The sequence below is a fragment of the Arachis duranensis genome, chromosome 7 (genome assembly GCF_000817695.3).
Source record: "Arachis duranensis cultivar V14167 chromosome 7, aradu.V14167.gnm2.J7QH, whole genome shotgun sequence".
Taxonomy (NCBI): Eukaryota; Viridiplantae; Streptophyta; class Magnoliopsida; order Fabales; family Fabaceae; genus Arachis; species Arachis duranensis.
The window spans coordinates 5,428,071-5,440,391 of NC_029778.3; the positions used below are offsets into that span (position 1 = coordinate 5,428,071).

Consider the following 12,321-nt stretch of genomic DNA (forward strand, 5'->3'; position numbering starts at 1 on the left):
ATTTCCTCCTCCCTTTTTGCTTTTAAGTGGACGAGGTGGTGAGATCTTTTCAGTGTGGCATACTTTTCGGTATACTTCCACGAGAGACACCCGGAGAGGGGTGTAATTGTGGTATTTCTTAATCTTCTCTCCATGCTAATCTTCTTTTTTCTTGGACTCTTTATCCTTATCTCGAGAGGAGTAAAAGGATCCAGATTTCGAGGTCTCTCCTAGTCGATAGTTTTCCTCCATGTTTATGTATTTTCTGCTCGTTCTTGCACTTCATTCAAATATGTAGGGTGCTTCTTTGATATGGATTGACTAAAAGGTCCCTCTCGTAGGCCATTGATGAGGCCCATAATAGCTGCTTCAGTAGGCAGACTTTGTATGTCCAGATATGCTTTGTTGAATCTTTCCATGTAGCTGCGAAGACTTTCCCGATTTCCTTGCTTGATCCCTAACAAACTTGGGGCGTGCTTGGTTTTGTCCTTCTGGATGGAGAGTCTAGCAAAGAACTTTCCCGCTAAGTCGTCAAAGCTTGAGATGGTCCTTGGGGGCAGGCTGTCGAACCACTTAATTGCCGTCTTGGTTAAGGTAGTTAGGAAGGCTTTGCACCGAATTGCATCCGAGGCATCGGTAAGATACATTCTGCTTCTGAAATTACTGAGATGATGGCTTGGATCTGATGTGCCATCGTACGGGGTCATGTCGGGAGCTTTGAAGTCCTTTGAGACTTTGGCTTTCATAATCTCTTTGGTGAATGGGTCTTGATCCTTGTGGGGATTATCCTCGTGATTGGATTGAGTAGTCTTTGCTTTTAGATCTGCTTCAAGCTGTAATAGTTTGTCTTCCAACTCTTTATATCGCCTAGTTTCCCTTCTGAGGTCCTTTTTGGCTTCTCGTTGATGCTTGGCGTCTTTTTCAAGTTGTTTGAGACGTTCTTGTTGAGCCTGAAGAGCCTCTAGGATTTCTGTGTTTGGTGGACTCTTTTCTTTGTTTAGTTGAGGAGCATCCTTTGGTGTGGCATCCGCATTCTTGTGCGGCGTCCTGTTCTCTAGATCAGAGTCGTGGTCGTTGTCAAGGTTGTCCGCCATGATGATGGGATGACTTCCAGGTCCCCGGCAACGGCGCCAATGTTCCGAGGGTTACCTGAAACTGTAGGTCGATCTCGGACAAGATCTTCTGTGCTAGTCGGCGCTGTTGCGTCTGACTTGATGATGGTGGCCGGAGTCGCTGTGTCCGACTTGTTGGACTTGGTGGTGGTGCTGATCCTTCGTCACCGGAGGATGGTGGTACCTGCAAGGGACTCCAATGCTTAAGTTAGCAAGGGTATTAAGCAGGTTTTTAGTAGAATCAGAGTATGAGTTATACTTGGGTGCTCCAGTGTATTTATAATGGCATAGAATGATCTTTCTTTGGGATAAGATTGTTATCTTTATCTTATCTTTGAGTGAAGTTATCTTATCTTTAAGGGAACCGCCTTTATCTTTCTAGGATTCGGGCTGCCTTTAAATTTGGGTCGTGCTCCTCTTTTTTGGGCCTTCTTGGGCCTCTGTAGCTATTTAGCCGACCTCTTTCGTAAAGAGGTCGGGTAGTCCAAGTCTGAACAGGTCGGTCGATTTGTCGTTGATCAGCCCGAGTTGTATAGCTCGACCCAGGGCATGAACAGATAGGAAGTCTAAATGTCTAAGAAAGGTGGTCTCTGAGTTATTTTCGTCTAGGAGTCGCCGTTCGAGTTGTGTGTTTTGAGGAATGGGGGGTGGTACCTGCAAAGACACTCTGATATCTAAGTCAGCAAGGAGTTAAGCAGGTTTGAATATATTGAAACTTATATGTACCTTAGTGTGTCAGGGTATTTATAGGAGATGAGCCAATAATCACCGTTGAAGTAATTCTACTTCTGATGGTGGATAACCATCCCTTTATCTTAGGGTTGTTGAGATCTCCCTTCTAGAAATAAAAGAGAGATTTACGGAGGCAATTACTTAGATAAGTGTTAAGTGTCCGCTTACGTTGACCTCGATCTCTTTGAGGAGGTTGGATAGGCAATGGAGACCAATCTTATAAATTAGGTCTTTTAGCTTAATTTAGGCCTGACTTATTATTTGAGATAGAATATGAACAAGTACTATTTTAATAAGTAAGTTATTTGAATTAGGACAAAAATGTAGAGAACACTAAACTAACATTACTTTGATGCAAAGACTAAAGTCAAACAAAATAATCATAAAAATTAAATCTAAACTAATAAATATTTTGTGAATGTTTGAAGTTCAACCAAAGTAAAGAAAAACTTACAATATTTTCAGGATAAACAAAAATATGGAGAAATTCTATTTAAACAACCAAATCCTACTACTACAAACAAATAAGTTATACATTAATTTTGTTGTCTTTTTCAAATAAGCTTTTATAATTCTCTCCATGTATATATAAAAGCACTATTAACATAATTAGTTGAAATTGATCTTTCAATAAAAAAATATTATGAAATTTTATATATACACGATATCAGTAATAAATTTAGAAAATTTTATAATCAATTTATATTGATAGAATGATTAGCAATATAACATTCAGAGCAAAGTTAATAAAATAATAGAACAAATAAATATTATTATTATATATGATTCAAAAAATATTCAAATTTTAGTAAAAAAATTTGTTTCTATCATTATGATTATGATACGTGTTATTAAAATTAGTCATCAATATAAAATATATATTAGAATATAAATATACATTAAAAATAAATTAAACTACACAAGTAATTATGCACAAATACATTTGTAGTTAATTTTAGTGGATAAATAATATTTTTGATTCACTAAACAATCTAGACACCTGTCACTTAGACTGCATTTGTTTACAGACATTGAAATAAGGATATAGAACTACAAAATTGTATTTAACAGATTAGATATAGACAGAGACATTGTATCCAAAGATACTGAATTAATGTATTTTGTGTTTAGCAAAGACACAAAGACACTGAGAGACAAAATTTATTTTTTATTTTTTTTATTATTCTTGTTAATTTTTTATAATTATATTATTTTCTAAAGTTTTTTAATGAAAAAAAGAATAAATTGGACTTTCATAATTTATTCTAGTTTATCATCAAACAAAATATAAAAATACTAATTTTTGTATCTTTATTATTTATATCTTGTTTTCAGTATCTTATATTGTCATGTTCTCCGAACCAAACATAATCTTATAACTTCTTTTTTTAGTCTTGACCTATAGCTTCTATTGTTTTTTTTTTTGTCATGGGCTAAGCCCAGAAACTCTATCCAAACCCTAAAGCAACCCGCTTACCCAATTCCAATTTCATCATCTCGCTCACGGGAGTTATGTTGTGGCCGAGAAGTGAACTCCAATTCATGGCCTCAATGAGAAAACTATATTATCCACTTCCGAACTGAGTCAAGATCTGAAAATCAAGTTGCGAATCTGTTGATGGGGTCTAAATCAGGTCACTCTGCTAGCTTCATTTCGGTATAAAGCTCCACCGCAGAGGTAAGGATTCCTCCTCTAGGCTGACACCAGGCTTGGCCGCCAGATGATGATATTGGTGCTTCTCTCCAAAGAATGCATGCAACGATGCGTGGTAGATCAGTGCACCACCTTTGACCAAATTTATTTGTAATTGCTAAGTTTGCTATGGTATGTACTAATTGGTTAACTTCTCTTGGAATCCAGGTGAATCCACATTTATTGAAACTTTCCTGCAATTCAAAGATATCTTGCAAAATCGGATCAATCTCTTGAAGGCTACTTTTTTATTTAATTGCCTTCACCAAAGGTAAACAATCAGATTCAATTAGTATCATATCTAGCTGTAGATTTTTTGCCAAAATTAAAGCATTCCTTGTTGCTAATGCTTCTGATGTAATACTGGATACAGCTGTGATTCTATCTGTGTTTTCCACAAGAAATCTTCCAAAGTTGTCCCTTGCAGCTACTGCCGTTGCTCCATCACTAGAAGCTTCCTGAAAGGCTGCATCAATAGTTATTTTGTACTGTTTTTCTGCTATTCTAGCCTTGATAATAGCCTCCTTAGGATTGATCTCCTTAGTGTTGAATATGGCTTGGTTCCTGGTTTTTCATATCTCCCATATTAAAAAAAATCATCTTTCTTATCCTTTCCTCTTTGTTAGTTCCCCCTTCCTCCTTAATTCTTCTAATTTTCTGTAAAAGCTATTCTCCAAAACTTGTGATGTGATCCTGAGAGGGACAATATTGGCATTGGCTACCAAACCAAGCTGCCCTCGTCCATGGACATAGTAACAATGTATGTTCGATAGTTTCAGGTTCCATGAAACAAATCTGATACATAGGAGAGTTGATTGTATTCTTTTTAAACAACTTTTCATTAACCGGTACTATATTATGTGCTACTCTCCAAATGAAACTTTAATCTTTTGGGGAGTTTGGACATTCCACATCTCCTTCCATAATTCTTCCAAATTCATACTCGATGAAGCTTCTTCCATTCTATTTTCTTGGCTTTCCTTCTTGACTATGTGATATCCAGTTCCGACACTGTAGCTTCATTCCTTTTTATATGGCCAAATAAGTCTATCTTCTCTTTTCAAAATGCTTGTAGGAGTCTTAAGAATTTTTTATTTGATAATATCAGTAAAAACCCCTTCAATCTTCCTCACATCCCACCCTTCCCCTTCCTTCAAAAGTTCACTAACATAATTCAACTCTATTCCTTCTTGTCTTTGAATTTTTCCTTCGCCCACTACCCACTTATCATCCCAGACATTAATTCTTAACCCGTCACCCATACTCCATCTCTCATTTATGCGAAGAAAATCCCTTCCTTTAATTATACTTTTCCAAGCCCAAGATGAATTACTATAGCATTTTGCATTCAAAAAATCTCTATCGAAAAAATAGACTGCCTTCAAAATACATACCCATATTGAATTAGAGTTTTCTATGATTCTCCGAGCTTGTTTTGCTAAAAGAGCAAAATTTTGGCCATGAAGATCCTTAAAGTCTAGTCCTCCATTTCTTTTATTTACACAAACCTTGTCCCAACTTTTTCAGTGTATGCCTTTTTTTTTTCCAGAATTGGCCCACCAAAACCTTGCAAGCATAGCATTTAATCTCTGACAGAATACTTTTGAAAATTCAATAATTGTCATAACGTAGCTAGGAATAGCTTGTATAACAGTTTTAATAAGGACTTCCTTTTCGGCTTGGTTTAGGAGCTTTTCTTTCCATCCTTCGACTTTTTCCATCACCTTTTTCTCTGTCCAATTCAGAACTTTAATTTTTGACCTGCCCCAAATCCCTGGCAACCCTAAATACATCCCTGAATTATCCCAACACTTAATTCCTAGGATTTTCTCCATGTTAACTCTGGTTTGTATGGGTATTTCATTACCAAAAATAATTCTCGATTTATCCAGATTGATCATTTGACCTGATGCCTCTGTATATTTATTAAGAATCAAAATGAGATTGTAAATTTCCTCCTCTTTTACTTCTGTAAAAATAATACAATCATTCGCAAACAGAAGATGAGTGATTGGAGGTGCTGTTGGTGCGATTTTGAACCCTGGAATTTCCTTTCTTTCTCTTGCTTTCTCCATGAGAATAGTGAACACTTTAGCCGCAATTATAAAAAGATATGGGGATATAGGATCGTCCTGTCTCAGCCCTCTTTCAGGTATAATTTTACTAGTGAGCCTCCCATTCATTCTAACCTTATTCGTAGCACTTCTAACACACCATTATTAAGGAAACCCACCTTTGGTCAAAACCAAAAGCTATCAATGTAGCCTCCAAAAAATTCCACTCTAATCTATCATAAGCCTTATTCATATCTATCTTAATAGCTAGGCTATCCATTCCTACCTTTTTTATTAATACTATGAAAAACCTCTTGAACTATGATAATATTATCCTAAATCAACCTACCTCCTAGAAAGGCACTCTGGATTGGCGAAATAACCTTATCCATAAACCTTCTAAGTCCTAACTATAATCGTAGTTATAATTTTGTATATATAATTATAGCAACTAATAGGCCTAAGTTGATTAAGATTTTTCAATTGTTTCACTTTAGGAACAAGAACAGCAATAGTTTCATTTACCTCTTCTGGTATAATACCTTCATCCAAAAAGCTTTTAACCACAGCACAAACTTAATTTTTTATTGTGTTCTAGTGACTCTGATAGAAAAGTCCATTTAATCCATCTGGTCCAGGGGCTTTGAGGCTGCCCATGCTAAAAACAGCTTCCTCAATCTCCTTTTCTGAAATTTCCTTCATGAGTTCTTCGTTCATTTCTTGAGTAACTCTTTTTGGAATCCTATTTATACAATCTTTGAAATCAGATTTGGCTGAGGATGTAAACAACTTTGTAAAGTGCTCTTCCACTATCTTTAAGATTCTATCATCTCCTGAGACCCATTAGCCCTCCTTATCTTTTAATTTTTCCACTTTATTCCTATTTCTCCTTTGAATCGTTGTCGCATGAAAGAATGTGGAATTTTTGCCTCCCCACTTTAGCTACTTTAGCCTGGATCTCATTCCCTAATATTTCTCTTCTTGCCTCCATAACTGGCTTATCCTTTCCATGATTTGACACCTCCGTGCTTGCTGTTCTTTATTTAATTCTGCCTCTTGAAGCTTCTGTAGCTCAACCTTCAACTTGTTAATCTCTATATCAGCTCTAGCAAAAGTGTTCCTACTCCAATTCTTTAAATTTTTCTTGCAGTTTCTCATTTTCTTCAGCAGCCTACCCCATTCGTTATTACTATGCTCATCTTTTTCCAACTCATCTTAATAATCTCCTCACATTCTTTATGGTCGTTCCAAAATGCTTCAAATTTCACTATTACATAATTGGTTTTTACTAACATTTAAAAAATGTTAGCTATGTATATTAGTAACATTTTAACAAATGTTAAATATACCCTATGTTACTAAAAAATTTTACTAATATTTTTCTAAAGATTTAATAATATTTAATAAAAATGTTACAATAGATCTTCTATAGTAATATTATGAGAAATGCTACAATAGACTTTTCTTAGTAACATTTGAAAAGGTAATGATATTTGAAAGTAGCTAATGTTAATATAACTGTAGAGAAGACCTTCAAATAATGCATTTTAAATATGGTATTTGAGAGCAAATAGTACTATCATCGTTGAGAATGGCTAAGATAAGAACTATAAAGGGAGAAAAGTTAAATTCCCAAATGCATGTGAGTAACATAAAGCCAACCTGTAAAGCAAAATAAACTGAAAATGAGAAGGAAAGAAAATGATGGCTTGATCACTGCTAAATTCTCCATATATGCACTTATAACTTACCACAATACGGATGGTGACAGATACAACATATATCTGCAAAAGAAAAATAAAATAAGGCTTTGATAAATTTTTCGTTACAACAAGGACTATTGCAATATTTTATCAATATTTTTATTGTTGGGGGATTACTGTGTAGTTTTTCATTCTTTGGAAAATTGCACGGCTAGTTAAAACAGCACTTATGATCACATTCAACCCAGGTTCTGTTAGAACTATGTCAGAGGCACTTCTTGCACCGTCTGTGGCATCTGCTACAGCGATACCTATGTCGGCTATCTTCAAAGCTGGTGCATCATTCACTCCATCACCAATCATCCCACAAACGTGATTTCTAGCTTGTAACCTCGTCACAATATCATATTTGTGCTCTGAGGGAACATATATAATCAAAAAATAAACAAGAATTTGGATTAGAGCTTTTCTGTGATTGCTATTATACTTACTAGGAAAGACACCAGCAAAACCATCTGTATTCTCTATAATATCATCAACGGGACAGAAGCAAAATTGTCTTTGCTTTCTCCTAGCAGTGACGAAGAAGGATACATGTTAGAGCCCATTCCAAGACACCTTCCTGTTTCTTTAGCAATTGCAAGCTGATCACCTGTAAGGGTATTTTTTTCAAGAGTATGAGATGTGATCCGTTTCCTTTCTTGGTTACTAATAATTAATTCCTAAGACAATTTTCTGGAGGTAAAATCTCCCACTAGTAGTCATTAACTATCACAAAACTCTGTTAGGATCCAATTAATGAGTTAGTTAGAGAAGTTAGTCATCATAAATAAGGGATAGGATGAATTAGTTAGAGTGTCTTCAATCATTTGTTGAGATTAGTCATTAACTATCACATATAGAAATCAAGTATTGAATGCCACAGCTACTTAAATTCCATATGGCAGAGTAGAATTAAAATCTAGATTTGATCAAATCTTGAGTAGTGAGATTCACAAACGATATCAAATCCTAGGGATCCATATTAAAAATGTTTACGCTGCAAGTCATACCTTAATTCGACCATATGGATTCATTGCTGACAGAGGAAACTCTTCTGTACATAGAACCTCCTTTGGCCAACCATATACGGTGGCCGAAGATGAGAACACAAGCTGGAATCATTTAAATAAATAACAAATCAGTTAAATAAGCATAATTACAACTATGTATCATCATTTTAGAAGAGGAAAAAACTAGCAGCATAGAAGAAATGGAAGCTAGAGATATTCAAGTATTAGCTCCACATTCTCTAGTAGTATCACTTTTAAATGACAACAAACATTCAACTTTAAAATCAGTCCACAAACAACCTTCAATTAAACATACATACAATATTCAATTGGTTTTAATGTCCTTTAACTGCTAATGCACTATTCTAGTTTTGAAGTGAAATGATGAAATCGATAACCAAAATTTATCTGAATTCCATAGTGCTAAACATAGGGAATTTAATTTCCTGAAAATCAACTGCAGCAATGGGAAATAAGTGATGAGTGATAGAAACCGATTCCTCCTCTACTTCTGTACTCCTCCAAGGCTGCATCAAGCTTTTTAGCCTTGCAAAATATAATGATGAGTGCTTCAGTGATCATTTTATCCTCTCAAGCATTGAACTGTAGTAATGGAAAATAAGTGATGAGTGATAGAAACCGATTCCTCCTTTACTTTTGTACTCCTCCAAGACTGCATCAAGCTTTTTAGCCTTGCAAAATATAATGATGAGTGCTTCAGTGATCATTTTATCCTCTCAAGCATTCAATAAGTTCACATGCTTCTGAATATCTAGCAGATGAGCTATATGAACCCAAAATAGATAAAAAAATTCTCATGATCTAATTTGTTGCCATTGCTGATAGAAACTTTCAAAATTTTAGCAGCATGATCACAAGACAAATAGAAAACTACAATGGTAATAGACAAAGACTGCGGCTACTTTAGCCTCAGTATGTTCCTACAGTGAGGATAGGGGAATCCCCGGTGGTAAGGAATCCAAATAGAATCCAAGGGAATAGACTTCCTTGCTGCCGAACTTCTCAGAAGAAGCTGGGCCTGTAGAATGCCGTAGAGAATATAAGAAGCAACTTGAGCTGCGAAAAAAGTATCCATAAAGGCTGCGCAGCTACGAAGGCAACCACTCTTGACGCCTTCGTTACTAATACCAGCTAAAAATACACACACTACAAAAGACACCAAATAAAAATACAGTAATAAAGGAAACAGCATTTCATATTTCCTTCATTTTCTAACTATAACAAAAAAAAAGGCTAAAAATTTCTCTTTTTCTTGCAAGAAAACTATTAAAGCAACACATATAATTTAAGAAACTTTTTCTTTTTCTTTTTTGTCTTTTTATTACAGAACTCATAGTTTACAGCAACGAAAACCCAAGGCACAAAGCCATAACCACGAAGATGATGTTACCGTACCTGACGCCGTCAAACCTAACAGCGCCATTACCGTCGTTAGTGCTGTCATCGGCGGCATCACTGCGTGAATCTGCAGGCACTGATTCCTCATCTGCCAGCGCGTCGGCTACCTTTTGCTTCTTCTTCTTTCCCTCTTTCTTCGGGGATGCAGGAGCGTCCGCGGCGGCTGACTCCGGTGTGGGCGAGGGTGAAGGAGCCGGAGCCAGGACCTTGAAAAGTTCCCTGGGAAGCAGAACCTTATCAATGGTGTAGATCGCGAGTGGGTCTTCGTCAATGAGCGTGCCAATAATCTCGGCAGTAACAATCTTGGTCTTGAGCGTGACTTGATCACCGTCATTCTGCACGGTGAAGTCGAACTTGCTGGCTCCATCGAGAATCGAGCGAGAGCGAGATCGAGAATCGAGCGAGAGCGAGATCAAGATTGAGCAAAAGCGAGACTGGCATTGAAATCCAGCGAGATCGGAGCAAACGCGAGAAGAAATAAGTGATTAGATCGCAGCGTGAGCGAGATTTGATATGAGGAGTGAGAGATTTTGATTATGTGACCTAGGAGGTTTGTTGTTCCTGTAAATGTGAATAAATAATTAGAAATACTGGAATAGGTAACATTTTTGAAAAAAGATAAATGTATTTGGTAACATTTTAGCATAAATGTTACTTAAGATGTAATTTTTTTATAATTACTAACATTTTAATAAATGTTAAGAGCTAAATGTTACTAAATGTGTATAATGTAGTAGTGTTTGAACGACTTATCCACCTTATACTTAGGCTGTAACCTCAAAACAATGGGCATATGGTCTGAGCTCACTGCTGGCATAGCTATCAAACTTGCATTTAAAAACTTGTGCCTCCATTTCTAGTTAACAAGAGCCCTATTGACAAACCCCATTTTTAGGGTTTATCTTGTATTGATTTTAAGGGATTTTATCACCTTTCACCCACATTTATTCAACGAATTAGCATAGTTTTGTGATTTTCTCCTTATTTGTGCTTAGATGTGAAAACATGCTTTCTAGACCTTAAAGTTAATTCACCTTGATTCCATTAGATGCCTTGATATGTTTGTTAAGTGATTTAAGGTTTAGGAGGCAAAGATTGGATCAAGGGAATGAAGAAAGAAAGCATGAAAAGTTGGAGAACTCATGAAGAAATGAAAGAACCGGAAAGCTGTCAACCCGACCTCTTCGCACTTAAACGACCATAACTTGAGCTACAGAGGTCCAAATGATGCGGTTCCAGTTGGGTTAGAAAGCTAATATCCGGGGCTTCGAAACGATATAAGATTTGCCATAGTTTTTATACATATAAGGACGCGTACGCGCCCTGTACGCACACGCACCGTTGGTGCACGTGATCACTTCATGCAAACTCGTGGCTAGCGAATTTACAAGCCTTGTGGGCCCAATCCAACTCATTTCTAATGCTATTTAAGCCAAGGATTGAAGGGGGGATGAGGACACTTTTACATACTTTCATACTTTAGAAGTTAGTTACCATTAGTTTAGTTTAGCGTCTAGAAACTACTTCTAAAACTACTTCTAATCCTAATCCTAATCCTAGAGAGAAGTGAGAGCTTCTCTCTCTAGAAACTACTTCTAAAACTAAACTATGACTAATGGTAACTAACATGTGTTTCCCTCTTCACTCCTTGGGTTAAATAGCATCAGAAATGAGTTGGATTGGGCCCACAAGGCTTCTAAAATCGCTGGCCACGTTTTACTTCAAGTGGACTAGGTGGCAGCAACGGCGCATGCGCGTACTATGCGCGTGCGCGACACCATACTTGTAGAAACTATGGCAAATCTTATATCGTTTCGAAGCCCCGGATGTTAGCTTTCTAACCCAACTGAAACCGCATCATTTGGACCTCTGTAACTCAAGTTATGGTCGTTTAAGTGCGAAGAGGTCGGTCTCATACCTTGCCAAGAGCTTTTATAGTTGCTATTTTCTCTCCTTTGCAATTTGCTTTTCTTGTCTCTTAATCCAAAACCCCAAAATATACAACTCATAACCAATAACAAGAACACTTCCCTGCAATTCCTTTAAGAGACGACCTGAGGTTTGAATACTTCGGTTATTATTTTTAGGGGTTTGTTACTTGTGACAAACAATCTTTTGTATGAAAGGATTTTTGATTGGTTTAGAAACTATACTTGCAACGAGAATTCATTTGTGAAATTCTAAACCGTGAAAAATCCAATCGTCAAAATGGCGCCGTTGCCGGGGAATTGCAATGGTGTTATATTATTGGTTATTGTATATATGTGAATATTGTGAATATGTTTGCTTTTTGCTTCTTTGTTAGTTTTTAGTTTGTTCTCTTTATTTGTTACTATTTTTGTTTTTTCCCTCTCTTGCTATCATGAATTCTCACTTTGGCTATGAGTGTAGTTACAATTATGTTGTAGGTGATGAGAACTATAATGAAGTTGTGTATCAAGAACGGGATAATCAAAGGTGGGAAGAGCCATATGCTTATGATCAATCCTCATGGCAACAACCCCCACCAATGCACTATGAAGAAGAGCCATTTTTAGATGCATACCAATCAAATGGCTATGGTGAATCTCCTTGTGA

The 12,321-nt window shown here is 36.4% G+C and overlaps 1 protein-coding gene and 1 long non-coding RNA gene across 3 annotated transcripts; one reads left to right on the plus strand and one right to left on the minus strand.

The window, feature by feature from the left end:
- Window positions 1-3,361: 3,361 nt before the first annotated feature.
- Window positions 3,362-4,001, plus strand: LOC127740633 (uncharacterized). The gene is made up of 3 exons (XR_008001296.1): window positions 3,362-3,592; window positions 3,685-3,787; window positions 3,890-4,001. It is a non-coding gene; the product is annotated as an uncharacterized LOC127740633 (long non-coding RNA).
- A 3,188-nt stretch (window positions 4,002-7,189) lies between these two features.
- Window positions 7,190-9,159, minus strand: LOC127740719 (plasma membrane ATPase 2-like). Of its 2 annotated transcripts, XM_052252328.1 has the most exons (4): window positions 8,646-9,159; window positions 8,326-8,427; window positions 7,765-7,844; window positions 7,190-7,689 (listed from the first exon to the last, which is right to left on the minus strand). In XM_052252328.1, the coding sequence occupies exons 2-4, from the start codon at window positions 8,337-8,339 to the stop codon at window positions 7,433-7,435; spliced, it is 351 nt and encodes a 116-aa protein (XP_052108288.1). In that variant the 5' UTR covers window positions 8,340-8,427; window positions 8,646-9,159; the 3' UTR covers window positions 7,190-7,432. The 2 variants fall into 2 exon arrangements, 1 of the variants encoding a protein (XP_052108288.1); XR_008001555.1 differs by lacking the exon at window positions 8,646-9,159 and having other exon boundaries at window positions 7,765-7,925; window positions 8,326-8,540.
- Window positions 9,160-12,321: the final 3,162 nt, after the last annotated feature.